Source organism: Ornithodoros turicata, chromosome 1 (genome assembly GCF_037126465.1).
Source record: "Ornithodoros turicata isolate Travis chromosome 1, ASM3712646v1, whole genome shotgun sequence".
Classification (NCBI taxonomy): domain Eukaryota; kingdom Metazoa; phylum Arthropoda; class Arachnida; order Ixodida; family Argasidae; genus Ornithodoros; species Ornithodoros turicata.
In genome coordinates this window covers 74,761,264-74,779,670 of record NC_088201.1, presented here as the reverse complement: position 1 = coordinate 74,779,670, position 18,407 = coordinate 74,761,264, and the positions used below count along the sequence as shown (strand labels likewise).

General features: G+C 45.9%; 1 protein-coding gene across 1 annotated transcript; it reads right to left on the bottom strand.

Annotated features, from left to right (window-relative positions):
* Positions 1–2,969: 2,969 nt before the first annotated feature.
* LOC135373976 (uncharacterized) lies at positions 2,970–9,286 on the bottom strand. Its single transcript, XM_064607025.1, has 4 exons — positions 9,205–9,286; positions 8,800–9,141; positions 6,023–6,194; positions 2,970–3,318 (listed from the first exon to the last, which is right to left on the bottom strand). The coding sequence occupies exons 1-4, from the start codon at positions 9,284–9,286 to the stop codon at positions 3,141–3,143; spliced, it is 774 nt and encodes a 257-aa protein (XP_064463095.1). The 3' UTR covers positions 2,970–3,140.
* Positions 9,287–18,407: the final 9,121 nt, after the last annotated feature.

Below are 18,407 nucleotides of genomic sequence, written 5' to 3'. Positions count from 1 at the left end.
AGAAAAACACGATGACGGTGTCGTCTGCTAAATGTGCAGTACGCCACTCCCAATATTCCGCACGGTGTGAATGCTCACATAACACGGGGCGGAACTTCGTCACTGTAAGCAGCATTTTTGCTTTTTCTTCCACTAGAATATTCCGTGAGGATGTCGCTCGTGTGAATACACGGACAGTCTATCAACTACGGAACTGGAATGCTTCGTGGGCTGGTGCGGTTGGAGCGTGAAGAACGCGTTCGGGCGCCGTCGGATTTTGAGGCCTGACAGCAAGGACAGGATTACGATTACGTGCCACACAAGCGCCTTTTCCGCTCTGCAAACAACGAAAGAAGATGCTCATCATAAAATCGGCCGGCAAGGCGTCCTCTTGTTTCGGTGATGTCAATCGACAGAACAGTTTGTAGAAGTGTTCGCTGGTTTATTCATGCGTCGATGTGATTCAACGTGTGTTGTGCTGTTCCTGGACACGACTATTATCCCACGAACAGTCTATCAACTCCGGAACTGGAATGCTTCGTGAGGGAGTGTGAAGAACACGCGCGGGCCCCGTCGGATTTCGAGAGCTGTGTTCGTTTTGCTTCAAGTTCGAACTTAGTTAGAGTGCGTGAGCAACGCAGTGGACTTTGTATTCACAGTGCATCCATGTATCAGATCTCTGAATCAGTGCTTTGTGTCAAATAAATATTTCTTTTAGCCAAAAGAAGCTTCAGTTATTTTGAATATCGGGTAACTGCGGTAGGCGTGAAATCCGGTAGAAGTCGATGGTAGCCAGAACGGGTCGAAAGGTCAGCCAAAGTTAAGGCTCCTGATTGGCCGACTGGCATTGCATAATTTCTACAACGTTGCACTCTCATTGGTCGTGTGCCCAGTGTTGTGTGAATTATCTCAAACTATGGGCTCTATGGGGAGATGTTGGAGCCTGAAACGACCGTTAGAGCAGCCAAAGCGAACCCAACAAAAACAGCGCATGCGCGACAGGTAGCACTGGCTGGTGGCATGGAGAACAAGCGACGACGCGCGGGCGCGGGCGAGCGCGAGTAGCCTGTGTTGGAATGGGCATGGAGCCAACATCTCCCGCAATGGCTTGGCGGACGAAATATGACGACGGTAGAATCGTACTATCTGATGAGATTGTGGCCGTTCCAGGATCTTTCAGGAAATGCTGCTGTTTTCATAAGAACCACTGAATGTTGTGTTTGAAGCAAAATTGCAACATGAGATTGGCCAAAGCTAAACTATTAGTTAGTTATGATTGTCAACAGAGCGGCAGTGCAATCTGACAGAGAGAGATCGATGAAATCAAAAAACAGAAAAAAAAGCACTCACTGTGTTGCCGACCCTTTCTCTAGTGTTCTTTCTTTTTTTTTTCTTTTTTTTTTGTTATAATCAAAGAAAGCAAGGTTAAATGCTACATTTTTTCGTGACTGTGTGCGATCGTGTACATCACAGGTTCCTTATGTGCCATGAATCTACTTAAAAGCTACTGATGCTGTCACTGCATCACATCTTTCTGATGTGACATCAAGCGACATGGTGTTCGCCTGACGCTAGCATCAAAGCGTATCTGAGAGCCCTGATGCTAGCATTAAGAGCATGAAGAATTCTTGATGTGACACGAGAAAGTTCTGATGCTTCTTGATGTCACATAAAAAAATCTTGATATGACATCAAGAATCATCAAGAAACATCAGAATTTTCTGATGTTCATTTTCAATAGGGGGAGACGCACACAAAAATGCGTTTGTGCGTTTTATCGCCCGCTTTGCATATTCAACGCGCGTGCTGCGGACGCGAAAAGAGAGACGCATATGTCATGTATAGTATTGAAAGTGCCACATCATCTAGTGACACAGAAAATACAGGTGTATACGCATTTATAATGACGTCGTATGCGGGCTTGGATACACTTGTTTGAGGCATACGCCTGCCGGCGATAGTTATGTCATCTTTAATACGGCATGTAACCTCTTCATAGAGCAGTTTCCTTTATGAAAACCGCTGGTCGAAAATCATTTTGCGCTAAAATTACTCAAGGTAAGCCCACGGAAACCTCGAGACGCGATCCCGAAGATGGTATACCTAGGCAGCAAAAGCGACAAGCGCCTGCGACGAATTTGCAAGATTTATCCGGTAGGAGGACTGTCAGCAGCGCCCAAGTAGGCCATGCAAATGGCCTTATATCGCCCACCGAAGGAAAATGCACAGGGCGTAGTTTACAAAATTCCATGCGCCAAATGCAGCACACCACATATCCGCGAGACAGAGAACTTCTCCGAAACGCTACGGCAACATAAGAATGATGTACGGAAGTCGAACCTCGAACGAAGCGCTCTCCCTGAATTCTGTCAAGTTCGCGACCATCCTATTGACTTTCAAAACGGCGAGTTTGAGAGTAATCCGATTAAAATATTTTTGTAGAATACTGGATATTTAGTCCACACGTGAAAACTTTAACCGATCTGTTGAAGTGTTACTCAGCATATACGTCGGCGGCCTCCGTCGCGTGACTGAAAAACAACCCGACGAATCACGATGGTCGAACCACGACAAGAACGCTGGTGCCAACGGCCACTACAGTCACCCCTGAGTAAGAAGCTGAACTGGTTCCCAAACATTGGGTACCCCCTTCCATGTACCTTATGTGGAGATTTTCGTTACTATTATTTTTACCCAACCAGACACACTTGCGCAACTAATGTTCGTCCAAGGACGTAGTGGTGGTCAGGTATAATATCAAGTACCAAAAATACATGCATCACCTTCCCTTTGGCAAAGCAGTTGTACGTGAGAACCCAACTATGACTGAAATGGTTGGCATAACAGCAGGTACAGACGTGTATATATGGTCCTGCCATTAAAGTAACAAGAAGTACAGCTGCTTAGGTGCATCTTTGGTTGGGCTACCAAAATAGTGAAATAGCGAAGTTTGTTGAATGGACGATGTCTAGGACACAAGGGCGTACTTTAACAACCCGGTTTATTGATGAGAAATGTGAACTTGTAGTGGAGTTGTAACGAGTACGTAAGTAAATAAGCGAGTAACTTGAGTTGAAAAGAACATACCGATATGTAGAGGCAGCGAAGCAAAGTAATAATCGATAACAAAATCATCCACTAGCACAACAAGTCAGCAAAGGTTATAAAAACAACTCTAAAGGCGTAATGGACGGCAAGTCAATTGACGGGGCTTCGATGATACCATTGGTCGCGTTGTGGCGTCCGTCAAAGGAATGGCAGACATTCGTATGCCAGAAGCCGTGCATCAATTTCTCTTTGGTAGCTGCAGCGATGGATGTAGCGGACATCCCAAGGCACCTGTAGCATGTAAGATCGGTTACAATTAGAAAGGTGCCGCTCATCGCTTCGCGGCGGTAACACGGAATCAAAAACTATATAACAACACTCGTCTACTTATCAGGCTACTCAAGTTTTAGCAAACATTACGTGCTGTGTCACATTCAGCTCAGTCCAGTACATGATTGCACCTCAGCACAAAGAAGTCGGACTAGATGCTTCACAACCTGTTAACCAACCCACAGCATATGAGTGGTCATCAAAGATTCATAAGTTTGCGAATACGTGTGACGCATCCTTAGAATCGTTTATTCAAAGCTGAGTGCATGCGTGCCTATGTGTGCAGCAGTGGCGTAGCCGCGGGTGGATGGATCCAACTACCACGGGCCCACCCACGGAAGTCGTGCAAATTCAATGAGAACCATATATATGTGCGTGTGTGTGGGGGGGGGGGGGGAGGAGCCAGGGAGATCCAGCGTGACAACTGCGAAAGTTCTTGCTGCTGCAGGCGTCTACCTGTCTAAGCAGCATTCTTGAATAGTTCAAATGTCATGATGCAGCGTCGCCGGCCATGACATCCTATATGTATAATTGCATTTTTAACGTTCAGACATTCTAGATTTTCATCGCTCATCTTGCTGTATGCGCAGGTATGTGTGTTGACGCAACCTGTATCCTGGGGAGTGGGCCGTACAACGCCCCCCCCCCCCCACACACACACCTTAGAGGTCTGGCTATGCCACTGGTGTGTCGTGTCTTCCACTCTCTCGTTTTCAACGCCCACATAAACGTTCTCGTGAAGCACAACCATACGTGCAGTTGTTACTGCGCTGTTCGGGTGTGTCTTCGTCTGGTTTTTGTGCTTTTAATTTCATGATGTCCTACGAACAGGTCCAATTCGATGTTGTATGCACAAGTACGTGCTTCATGATTACTGAAGCTTCACTAGTTTGCTTTTTCGCACCTGTTTCCTTACGTACTTTGCGCCGCCTCAACGCATTCCTCAGCCATGAATTGTCTACGTGGTAAATCGCAGTGCTTCTAGACACAGAGCTGGCACAATTCGCTGTCATTTCATTTACGTTATTTCTTGTTCTGTCTCTCGCATTTCATGCAATATGTATCTTGTACTACAGTGTTTTCATATTTTATTGCTTCGATTCAATTGTTTTTGCCATTGCCATCGTATGACGCGTTCTGTGCCTCATTATCAATTTATAATGTACATCCAGCAGGGGTCCCTGTGCCTTTGCAAAAAAAGGACAAACAACTGAGCGCAGTTAACTTAATTTCTAAACCCTGCAACGGAAGACGATAGGACGGAAACGCTGTTTGTAAAGCTGTCAATATTACTTGAACTCGTAAACAGAAACCCTTTGTCAAATGTCAAAAAAGGAAAGGGGGTAATTGTGGCCGCTGTCCAGAAGCTGCATAATAGTGATATCAGTCATTGTGGCGGAGTTATACCCACTGGTCGACTACCACCTGACTAATCTAGTCGGAAACAGTGCGATACTAGCGCGGGTACTGATTCCAGGAATATCAAGCCCTCTGACAGCGTGGTACCACAACGTAGTGAGTGGGGCGGTGCTTTCCCCCTATTTTTTCACTATTAGAAACTCTTCCCTCGGGCACCTCGTGCCATGTGTACCTAACAGCGCAATAATTGAAGTATTTCAAATTACCCGCATGCATCTTAAGACATGTATTAGTCATATAACAAGAGACGTTGGGCTAGTTGCTATACATACAAATCATGGAACGTGCACAAAAGACAAGGACGAAGGATGGCCGCCGGCGTTGTCCCCATCCTTCGTCCTTGGCTTTTGTGTGCATTCCATGATGTCGTATCGTGTAAAGTGGGGCTACTTGAAGACGGGTGCAAGTTGAGGACAGTTTGGGTTTTCCGCGTGGCAATTTCTTGGCAATAATTTTTTCTCGTCTGTGACACAGGGTGAGCACAGTCGTTGTCTGGGCTTTGAAGTGACGTGCTGACGTTCTGCACGTGGCTTTTTACAAAGGCGTCAGACGCTGTTTTGCAGATGTGGTCGAGGTAAAATGGGCCTTTTTTGTCCCATTTGTAACTTTCGCGAGCACTGACTTCCAGTTTGCTCACTTCTGCTCCTCGGCTAATAAAATATGACCTCGCCGTTATGTTGCTGTGTCACTGCCCTGTGTTTCCATGTGCATTACTCGTGGCTGACCATTTCGGCTGGCCGAAAAGAAAAGACAAATTTGAAACCCGGCATTAATTTTTGATGTCCTCAACTTATCCATAGGGTAGGGTAAGTTAAGTCTCCCAATGAGTCAGAAGAAAAACATTTGGAATGTGACGACGTGCGTGCTATGTGAAGGAATACGCACTAAGGAATTATTAAATAAGAAATAGCGAGCCGTCCTTCCTGGCCGACTTTTCCTGTCAAAATAAATAGATTCCCCCACCTCTATTCTCATTAATGTATTATGCATTAAAAGGAACGAGAGAAAGGAACGAAGGAAAACGCAATTTTGCCTGCATATAGTTTTTTTCTTTTTTGTCCTGTAAAGCAGCAGTATTAGTAGCGCAGAAAAGGACCACGCTATCCGATATTGTATTTAACCAGAGTACATTTCCGCCAACAATTTAAAGTGCAGTAGTGTACCACTTTGAAGCAGCTGCAGTCCTAGTGAATATAGCGGGAGCGCTGTTACGTATACAGCATTGCTTTGTGGTAAGGGTACTCACGTTCCAGTGTGTTCACATGTTGTCTGCCTTTGCGCTTTCCTAATATCAGCAATGAGGGGTTCCAAGTCAAAAGCCTTGGCTACATAGCTCTGGTAGAAGGAGAACTTGCAGAGATCTTCCGAAGAGAGAACTGATGAAAGGATTTTCCAGTCCAGAGGGGTTCGCGGAACGGCTGTTATAAAATGATACCCGCATTTTATACGAGAGCTCGTAGGACAAATGATAAATTCAGGTGACACTGGTGCAAAGTATGACGCTACATACTGACATTCTTCTGCGATGCACTTTCTACTGATTGCGCTCGACAAGGGATTTATTCTTGTAGAACGCGCTGGACTAATACTTCTTGTAGGACAGGACGCATGCGGCCTCTCTACGCTTAAAGATGCTGCATGTGATTCCTCGTAATAAGTTACTGTTAATTGTACGCGATAATAATCGACACAATTGTCACAACTGACAAGCAGGGGTCGGAACCGGAACTGAACCGTAACCGAAAACCGCAAAAAACCGTTATTTTTTGCCGAACCGAACCCGAACCAAACCGTAAACATTTTTTCTCTCTCCTTGAACGAACCGGAACTGAACCGAAAAAATATGATGCGGTAACCGGTTCGCGAGACGGCAAAAACGCCTATACTTTCCTCTCGGCTGCCGCGCATAAGCTCTCTGCATCGCTCGGAATCTTGCCGAAATTATAGAACAGACAAATTAATAAACTAAGAACTGGTTAGTCCATGTACGTCCTACAGCTTCACCTTCAAAAGGTTCATGACATCTCTGTACATTTTTGTAACTCGATGTGTAAAAAAAGATGAGCTACACGACAGCTACATTTTGTATTATTGCATCGGCGGCTTCCTTTCATTCAGCACCGCAGTGTGAAGGCGGCATAAATTTTAATAGTTCACAGTGACATCCACAAGCAACGCAGACCTCTAGCGACGAAGGGAAAGAGGCTGGCGTGTTGTCCAGAGCATGGAGGAAGGGAACACAGGAGCGGTCTCCCGCCCTCTTTTCAACGGGGAGCGTGCTGGCCTGCGAATGGGACTCTGAGATACTCCTATCTACCACGTGACCGCTTTCTTCCGTTTTCTTGAGAAATTGGCGATAGCCTTTTGCAATGGAGTTCAATGGTACGCTGTGCGTCATTTCCCAGCATTTTTCAGTACAGTAAAGGATGATCTGCCGTGAACTGCATGGTTCTCTCTCGAGGGAGTAAGATGTAGGAACCAGGAGCAAGACGTCGCCGGAACCTGATATTACCTCTCACATGTGATACACTAATTAGCATAGATAGAGAAGTTACTCGTCTCGTTACGAGTTAAGTTACTGTATGAAAAATGTAACTAAGGTAATATTCAAGTTCTTCAGCCTGAAATGTAACTCGCAGTTCCTTAGAAACAAGAACGAGTTACTTCGAAGTTACTTCGGACACAAAATAGCACTACGCAGCTGCTGGGCGTGTGAGCAGTTGAGTTCAACGTTCAGCTTTCTGCGGAGGAGTGCAACACGCTTAGATCGTCCAACAATTCGAACGCTTTGCATGTTAGTCCCTGTGGGCGCACAATGGTTCAGCTTCATTTCAGTGGCAGCTGTTACTTTGACAAAGTTACCTGAAAAAGAAACAAGTCCCTCTTAAAGTTACCACGGCATAATAGGGTTCCGGGTTTTATTTCTGGGCTTTACCGGAGGATATTTTTCGGAGTTTATTGGTTTTTCGAAGAACGAAGTTTTTCGGTGTGCATGATTTACAGCTCAGTTAATATCCGACATTTGGAGAAAACTTGACGGCGCACGGACGGTTGTGCAACGAAAACGCAACACTAAAGACCACAAGCTTAAAAATACATTTCGTACGACGCACACTGAAGTGTTCCGCAATTCCAAATGCACCCTTTCCGTGTACTGTGGTCACTGTTATAGCAGTGCTTACATACGACAACCTCTACATTGAGATCTCGGGATGATGTGAACTCATCGAAATCAGAGTACTCCTTGACGTAGTCCCAATGCAGCTTTCTTTTGCGTCCCATCTTCTCGTCAGCATTGCAACTAGTTGTCCTTCCAAAAAGATCACTCCGTATGACATCGGTTCGATGCTCATTTTAGTGCTTAGGTCAATGCAGGACAAGGATAGAGGGAAACAGACTGGGGAAAAACACGGGCTGTGAATCCTCAAAGTGGTCGGTATGACCGCGAAAGAAAACGCTAGGTCGCGGAGACCATTATCAGGTTCCGGCGGGGCCGGTATGCGAGGTCATGCAGAAAAAACCCAGGACACAAAAGGAGGCCAAGAACAATAACACGGTTATCCGAAAAAAAAACATCTGCCAAGAGGAGTTTTTCGTATTAATCCGAATTGCTTAAAATTTCACCGGGCTATATGTTTTTCGGATTTTTTCGGATAAATCCGATAACCCGGAACTCTAGTACAAGTTACTAACAATAGGAACTTAGTTACAGTAGCGATTTACCTCGAACTCTGCTGATTAGTATAACAGACGTAAACCGGTTCGAACCGATAAACATCGGTTCAAACCTTTATTTTAGCTGCGCTGAACCCGAACCGAACCGATAACCCTGAACCGGAACTTGAACCGAACCCCAAAAAATAACGGTTCCGAGCCCTGCTGACAAGTGTGAATACTCATTGCTCCGGAGAGTGCTTTCAGTATGTTGAGGGGGGCGCCGACACCTGCCTTACGTGTACATTTTTCTGAATATGACGGGCTATTCACACCACAATGAGGAACTGTATCAATATATTCATTTACCGGGAGTACGTAGTAACGTCACCGAGTGGTCCGTTGTTGTGCTGGTCGTCGTCGTGGTGGTTGTGAGAGTTATTCCAGACGTTATCGTTGTAACCGTTACGGTTATTGTTGTCACGACCCTGGTGATGGTCAACGTAGTGTCGTTTCCAGAAGTGGTGAAGTTGCTGATTGTGTCCGTCGTCGTAAGCATACGCTGTGTTGCCGGTGAGTATACAGTGTCGGGCGATGGATCATGCGATTGATCCCCGTGTGCTTCGTTGCCTTCTCCATATTCTTCCCAGTTGTCACCACTCTCGTCCACCGTGTAGGCGTCACTCATCCATGAGTATCGGATTGCCACGGCTAAAAAAGGAAACGCGCATTTCTTTCAGATATAGACGCTTACGCTTGTCGTGAAACACGTACCGAGCCCGATTGCAGCAACGAGACAGACAAACATGAGAAGGTAGTCTCCAAGGGTGCCCGCTTCAGATTCTCTGCGAATCATTTTGTATATTAGGGCGGAAAACCAATGAGCATGAATGTGTTATGCAGAGCATGAATATCAATGCGGAGGATTTGTGTTATTCAGTACCAGATGACTCCCTGTTCAAAACAGTTGAAAAGCAGAAAAAAGGGACAAAAGGTGGTTGTGTCCCACAACGATAAATGCCCATCTACTACCTACCGTGGTTTTACATGAAGCCAAGGCACATATTCACAAGAGAGGCATTTGAGTAGTAATAGTAGCTAACTCTAAAGCATCATGCTAATAAAGACATTTGCATCATTTAAGCTGTGCTACTAGGTTTCAGTACTTGTTGTTGCTAGCTCTGTGACATAATTATAAAAGATACCCTTATTTTGAAGATAAATTTCGCAGTCATGTACATGACGATTTCACTTTTTACAAGAAGGAACGGCCATGATGTAAAATACACGACGTACTAGTTGTTAAAAAAACAGCTTCTGGGCATAAGCTATACGTCCGAGCAACCCACATGCAGCAAGTTACAATTCCTAGACCTCCACATGGCTCAAGGAAGTAACCATGTGTGTTGGGAACACAGATTTAGGGCCAAGGAAGGGTAGCTGCCATATCATTTTGCTAAAGGCAAAAATGCTTGAGGCACAACCTGTCCATGCAGGGTGTAAATCAGCTTCCACGGACAGATAGACAGATTGTGTAAGAGAGGCTACCCTAAGACATCAAACAGCAACTTTATTTGAATGATGATGAGTGAGGAGTTTCATCGCCAGGGGTGATGCTCGCAGGACACCATCACGAGTGTCCTGGAAAGGCTTTCAGGTAACGCGAACGGTTTTCGGCCACGGAGAGCGCTGTCACACAACAGGTGTAGGCCAGTCGCCCTTCCTTACGTCCACAGGTTAATCCGCAATCGAACAAGGTTGCACCAGCTCCCGTGGCATAGTGGTTAGGATGATCGCTTTCCACGCTGAGACTGGGAGGTGACACGGATTCGAATCCTGTCACCGGCTGTTCTGTCTGTGGTTTTCCCTGGGTTTTCCGAAGACTTTCCAGGCGAATGTCGGCATAGTTCCCCCTGAAGTCGGCCCAGGACGCATACGGGAACCGGAAAAAATGTTCCCGGAAAAAATGCCCCCTGAGAAACATGCACTTTTGGTACGCGTAGAATTTTTGCGAAATCCCCGGTTGTGATATTGCCGGCCTTGAAGTCCTCGGATTCAAAATAAATACGAAAATATCTAACCACTTATTAAGTGTTTTTACTTGGAAAGCTTGGGCCACTTTCACTGATGATTTCGCGTAGAGAATACACTGCAATCAATTGTCACGTTTGTTGATACAACGTGCACGCTTGGCTGGGATATTCTTATTTTGTTTCTTGCTTCTTGTACTAAAAAGTATATCCTGCATGACGTCACACTGACTCGTGTGCAGTCAGAACGCCGGGATTTTGCGACTGTAGATTTTAGGCCTGATGACACAGCTATCCTTTCAGGTTTGAGGGAATTAAAGGCCGGACGTACATTTTTCTGTACCAGCTCGCGTGGAGTAGCGGTTAGAATGATCGCCTTCACGCCGAGACTGGGACGCGGCGCGGGTTCGAATCCCTGTGCCGGCTGTGCTGTCTGAGGTTTTTCCTGGGTTTTCCATCGGACTTTCCTGACGAATGTCGGCAAACCTAGCCCTGAAGTCGGTCCTGGACGCATACTAACCCCCTGTCACCCTGCTGTCCTCTGTCCACGCCTGTACACCGCGTACAGCAAGAGTTGCTTCGCGGCGCTAACACGGAAAAACATGCGTTGGGTCTCGGGAGCCCCATGACTGTACAGGCCCCTTTATTGCAAGACACAACGAAGTAAATTCACCAAAACTGACCCTGGTCACCCGCAGCGACTCCCTAGGCAAAGAAATGCTACGTGTGAACAGTAATTTTAAAACGGAATTGAATACGAATAAATTAAGCGACTCGTCGAATAACCGTAATTGGATACATATACAGCATATATTGGAATATAAACATGTACGGTATGCGTAAGTATAGCGCTTACTCTGTTCTATGCCCTCCATGAGCCGACTATTCGAATATATTCGGTTTAGAAGAAATTCGATTTGGAATTCGAACATTGAATTTCATATTTGATTCGGAAATGGAATATGATATACGATTACTCGCTTCGGTGCTCAAAAATCCAAATATTCATACCGTCCTAGTAAAAAGTCGACGTCCGAAGTCAACCAGGCCACGCGTACCAAAAGTGAATTTTCCTCAGGGGACATTTTTTCCGGGGACATTTCTTCCAGGGGACATTTTTTCCGGGAACAATTTTTCCGGCGGCATTTCTTCCGGGGACATTTTTTCCGGGGACATTTCTTCCTGGACCCGGACTCATACTAACCCCCCTGTCCCCTACTCCTTCCCTGCTGTCCTCTCTCCATATGTCCACATCTCTACGCCGCTCATAGCCACAGTTGCTCCGCGGCGCTACCACGGAATTAAAAGAAGAAGGTTGCGAAAGAAGTTCGATATTCATATTGTCATTGCCGCTCCCGTTAAGTTAGGCAATCTGCGCGCTGAGTATGCAAGCCTAACCAAATCTCAGGTGCCAAATCTCTCAGACGAAGTGCGTTGTTGAGAGCCAAAATCATGCAGTAAGCAACATTTCATTCAGTTGTGGTCAAGGATATGTTGGCCGAGTGTAGAGGTGCGGAAATGTCATGCTTAACAAGCCGCCACGTGACTACAGGAAAGGCACCCGGTCTGGTCACCTACCAATACATTGCCGCTGCAAGCAACCGTTGAAACATCCCACAAAATACACACGAAGAGATAATAAGAGGCTCATCTGGTCGCGAAGGTCGGCAGGAGCAGATGTATTTAGGACGCTCCAGTAGGTTTCAGGGTCTACCAAAGATTTCACTCCGCCGCTAAGTCTTAACGGTCAAGGTTGAACGTTGCTGATAAGGTACATAAACGTTTGCATGATTTGGATAAACTTCAGGTGTACGTTCAAGTTCACGGGCCCTGTTTTGGCGCTAATTCCCACCGGCGGCTTCCCGCAAATTGACAATCCCCTCCCCACCCATCCATGCTTACAAGAGTTGATGCAACGCTTGCGTTCCGGATGTCACGAAACACCTCTCGTCAAGACGCTGCATTAATTCATCGGATTCAACTCAGTGTGGCTTTTACAGCTCAGCAGCGCTACCGCTCACTAGTTCACTAACCCAGATTCCGTCACTGTGGTGACCTGGAACATCTAGAGCACATTCTTCTTGATTGCCCACAGTACCACCGTACCCCAACAACCCCTTCCGGGTTTCTCAATCAACTAACACTCGCCCCCTCTGTCAAAATTACTTTGTCCATGGCCGAATCCAGCCCACCAACGCTCTGCCCTCAAAGCTCTTCTGACGTTTCTGGACACTCTGAGACTTCGGTCATCACTGTGAGGCGACTCATTATTCAAATTCCCACATCACCACCAGCAATGGGGTAGAGTATCGCACCCGACGATGAAACTCCCAATAGTGTCACAAAATGAAGTTGTTGTTCACCTACTAGGCGAAAATGTTCCAGATGTTTCAAGCACGTACAGAATGAGCGCCCGATACAATCAGTCATATTGAATTATAGTTATACAAGATGGACACTTCTGGAGGCCGAAAATGTCAACCTCTGGTACTATTTGTGTTGACTTGATTTTATACTTACTCTTCTTCTGCAAACAAAGAGCGACAGCTATAAGCAAAACAAGAAGTCTCCGCTATCCTGTACACGCAGGGACAAAATGGTTAACACATCGCATTGAATGACGACAGCGTCATTTTTAGGTATTGCCATTGCGTGAACCTGGTGTTATTCACCAAAAATAAATAACCAGTATTACGCAAGTACGAGGCAGTTTCAACTGGAATTAACAAAAACAAACTGATGGATGTTAGTCAAAGGTGAAACAAGAAATTCAGTAAGAAATAGAACAGCTCTCTCTACAAGTGCTTGTCAGGCACCTCTCTCGCGAGAACATTCCGTAACTTTGCCTAATTAACTAAAAACACTGCACTGGGTACTGCTTTTCGATGACTGTGCTATACTACGCACAACGTCCATATAGCGCTGGGTTGTGCGTGGTCTAGCGCTTGAAAAATGTGGATTCTGCTAGTTTCATAAATAAAGAAGATTATCTACTTGAGATCTTGCTTCGCCATATAAATGAAACGAACGTCTATTTGCGGAACGTCTATTTGTGGTAGTTGGTCCAATCCGTTTACACCTAGGTCTCCTGAGCAGTTTTTCTGGCGTATTGAGTACAATAGCGTGGGCTACTGAAGTGAGACGCACCCACTGGTAGTCTCTAGGAACACTTGGGTATGATTTATGTGAAAGCCATTAGCGTGGCCTCTGAAGTATGATGGCTATTCCTTCTTCTCCAAAGGAAACGCAAAGCATGGTACTTTGAACTCGCTAGAACCGTATGTTCGTAGGAGATTAGCTTTGATATCTGCCCCATAGACTTCTACAGTTTCCAAAAGCGCCTTGTAGATCGCCTCACACCCAGCTAGGAAAGGGTGTCCTCTGCCGCGCATCACCGTATTTTCCTACGAGATTAGCTTTGGTAACTACCCCACGGACTTCTGAAGTTCCGAAAAGCGCCTTACAGATCGCCTCACGCCCATCTAGGAACGGGTGTCCTCTACCACGCAATCACTGTATGTCCCTACGAGATTAGCTTTGATAACTACCCCACAGACGTCTAACGTTTCCAAAAGCGCCTTGTACATCGTCTCATGCCCAACTAGGAACGGGTATCCCCTGTTACGCAGTCACCGTATGTTCATACGAGATTAGCTTTAATAACTACCCCATAGACTTCTAAAAGCGCCTAGTAGATCGCCTCACGCCAAACTAGGAACGGGGGTGCTCTGCCACGCGATCACCGTATGTTCCTACGAGATTAGCTTTCATAACTACCCCACAGACTTCTATGGGAAGGGAGTTGCCTCAGGACAGAAGCCGCCGATATTTCGAACAGAGACTGTTCTTCTTCTGGGCACCGTCCTCATCATTGGCATGGTATTTAAAGGGTTAGGTGTGACGTGTTTAAAGGTTTAAAGGTTCATGCGAATTGTGGGTCAACAGCCCGGAGGGAAGAAAGGTTCCGTACGGGTTTTTACGGCCGGAGTGAATGGCTGCTTTGTTAGAGTGTGGAGGGGATTATGTGAACGTAGTGATCTAGGCTACAGACCGGTTACAGAAAAATGGAAGGTTCACGAGCACGTGGATGAAACGGGACAACAGGCAAGAATTGGCAAGCATAGCGAAAGATAAGGAGGTTAGTGGTTACGTGGGGAAAAATTCCAGAACCAGCAAAGGGTTTTTTTTTTTTTTTTTGCCCTTGCTGGTTCTGGAATTTTTCCCCACGTAACCACTAACCTCCTTATCTTTCGCTATGCTTGCCAATTCTTGCCTGTTGTCCCGTTTCATCCACGTGCTCGTGAACCTTCCATTTTTCTGTAACCGGTCTGTAGCCTAGATCACTACGTTCACATAATCCCCTCCACACTCTAACAAAGCAGCCATTCACTCCGGCCGTAAAAACCCGTACGGAACCTTTCTTCCCTCCGGGCTGTTGACCCACAATTCGCATGAACCTTTAAACCTTTAAACACGTCACACCTAACCCTTTAAATACCATGCCAATGATGAGGACGGTGCCCAGAAGAAGAACAGTCTCTGTTCGAAATATCGGCGGCTTCTGTCCTGAGGCAACTCCCTTCCTACATTCTACCGGTTCGCTGGATTTCTACCCATCTACCACAGACTTCTATAGTTTCCAAAAGCGCCTTGTAACTCGCCTCACCCCCAACCAGGAACGGGTGTCCTCTGCCACGCAATCACCGTATGTTCCTACGTGGTTAGCTTTGCTACCTACCCCACAAACTTCTAAAAGCACCTTGTATTCCGCCTTTCCGCGCCTCATTCGCCTTAATGGAATTGTCTGCCCACTGCATTCACGACAACTCATTCGCCGACTAAACGCCTACTCTCACTTCTATTGCTAGCGCAGAGTTTCAATTTTTGATTTCATGAAACCACTTTCAACTGCACAGCACAATATGATTTGATAAATTGAGCTTCCTTAAGCATCTTTTGACAAATGAAGTCACAAGTGGTCAGAAATTTCCATCAGCAGTAACAAAAGAATTTGAGGTGCCGCCATATTGCTCGTTTTGCATTCGGCCGCGGTTTGGCAAATCCACGTTATTAAAATACGTTAGAACTGTTGTACACGAAGACTCACTTGATATCATTATATTTTAGAATATTACACACACTTCATCGGTTACCACTGTTTTCCTGTTTCTAAACTGCATAAGTCACTCGTATAATTTTTTTGTTAGCGAGGCTGTGTCGACATCATTGCGTTTAATGTCATTATAAAATGACGTGTGGCACGAGCTTCGTAAATATGTCATTCGAGACCCGAAAGCCGTTACACGATAATGTCATTTTTCGTCCCCTTGCGGATCGCAATGATGATGATGATTGGAGTTTTAATGGCTGCAATGGCATAAATTTAACAGGGCTCTAAAAAGCTCGTAGAGGGTAGATTAAGCATAACATAGATATTACTGACGTGTGAATAAGATGTGTAAGCTGGGTACGAGAGTCTAATCTACCCAAAATATGCTTTTGACCAATCGAAAAGTAGCATCATTGCCAACGTACCTCATGCGCCAACCAACTTATCGTTCCTCACTGAATCTGCCAGCGAGCTACGCACGCCATCTGACTGTTCGGTGCTTTCTAATTAAACAGCCATATCGTTTAATATAACCTTTCTTTCTTTGGGTAGCATTTTCATTCTTTTAGAGGGGGGAGGGGAGGCAGGAGAACGGCACTGTACGACATGATATTGGAAATACGCACGTGGTGGGCGCCGTTCCTCCGCAACATGGTGTGGCGGCGCTGTAAGAGAGAAGTCAGGTTAAAGCTTCCTTAAATATATTTTGACGAATGAAGTCGCAACCTGTCAGAACGTTCGATCAGCAATAATTCCGTAGTAGTTCATGTAGCTTATGAATTTTAAAAATAGTGAGTGTGTTTAAAAGTTAACTAATACGTGGAAGTGAAAGAAGTCCATGCAGACACGCCCTCGTTTATCTGGACATCTGGAGAGTCGTCCCTCTTCGTCCGGATAACGAATTTCCGGATAAGCGAATAAGATAATCTTTCAGGGAACCCCGGAAATTTAGGTTACTCCTTTATTGGCCCAGAAGAAAGAAAACAAGGAAACGATTGACCCCGGGTATCCGTTACCACAAAAAGTCATGCAATGGGGGCTGCCTCAAATTTGTAGGCGTGACAGAAGTTTGACAGGCGTGACAGAAGTTTGTTCACTGGGGATGCTTTCGGACGGCCTGAACACTAGACGTTGACATGTGAATTTCTTGTGCTCAGTGGATACAGGACATCCCTTTCGCTTCCTCTCAGAGCATGGGTGTCGGTGCCAGCAATTTTATTACAGACACAGTGTGCCATCCAGTCCATTCCAGAAACGTCCCATCGTATCCCCAAGCGTCCTAAACCTTGGTGGACGAATGACTGCGAGGGGACACGCAAAGAACAAAACAGGGTATGAGGTATCTTCCGAAAGTTAGACACACCAACGAATTTTCTTGCCTTCACAAAGCAGGCGCCAAGGCTATGTGGACAAGGCGACAGGCAAAATGAGACCTCGGAGTAACGTCGTTTATAATAATCATGATACTTTTATTTACACACATTGGTACTGGCAAAAAGCTGCCAAAAAGGTGGCACGGTATAACTTCGCCAGTCATCCTTGCGGTTACCGTGGTAGAGGTAATGTTCCCAATGAAGGCTACTGAGGGATGCTTGCATGTTGTCTGTGGTGGGTAGTTCTCTTAGACTGCCCAAATCCCAGAGCAAGAAGGACTGCACAGCCCTCCCTCTCCTGGGCCACCATCATCTCCTCCTCCCTCTTTCACCCTTCCCTCTTCTCTCTCCCCGGGTGCACCGAGCCGTCTATCCCGAGCAGGCTGACCGCACCTTCCCCTTTTGACGAGGCCAGGCACCCTTGGTGCATGCGACAATGAATCGGAAGTACAAAGTACTTCTTCTACATGATGTACTTCTCCAGTACTCCTCTGTCTGCATAGGTAGTTGCCCTACTTATTGACAGTCTATTTTGCGCAGCCAATTATCAACAATCCAAATCCTAGTCCAAGGACCGGCGCACGTGGCAGAGTTCCGCTCGTTGACAACCTAGCCAGTGGAGACACCACGAAGACTGAACGTCCATATTTCTGCAAAGTATGCAGCATGATCTCTTGCAGTTCTGTAAATAACGCTAAACCTATCAGGATATTTCGCCGATACTTCAGTGTTGACTACTGACACTAACCTAATATGGCGGCAACAATACACATCATCACAAATACAAAATGCAGAATAGTATCACATTGGATTTTAGGGCGAGGCCAATCCTCTTTTTGAAGCGTGATGTGGGCAAGCATTGCGCATGTCCCATCCTACAGTTGGCAATAAAATAGTATCACAAGCCGAAACTACTGATGGCGGTGGCGCTTCTGAAAGAGCTCGCTGTTGTCGGCCTCACAGAAGTGGGCAACGTCACGACCAACGCTCTTGAGGAATGTGCGTCCTTTGCCGACTTCTAAGGCAATTGTGCTGACATATGTTTGACGGCGCCGAAACTACTGATTTTTTGGCGTAATATATCGTAGACCAATCAGCATTGAGAGTGATATTGGACGGTATAGCTATGAGTCAGTCAGTGGTGTCGACACCATCACCCCTACAACGTACACGAAATATCATATATTGTTCCTGGTGTACCGTCCATGTCAGCATCCCAGACAGAACAAATCGATCCCGTGGGCGTCCCCTGGAAGTCCTTAGTCTGATGCTTGGACGTCCCATGAATAGGGTCTAGCGGGGGAAATAAATTTCATGTTCAATAAATTTCTTCAAACTACAAAATTGATTTGGCACAGCGAGTACGATATGTACGTAGATGCTGCAGTAGCAAACAAATTAACTTTTTGCTGGGTCCTAGGCCATGTTTGGCACACCCGGCAATCTCAGCGAGCAGACAGAGCT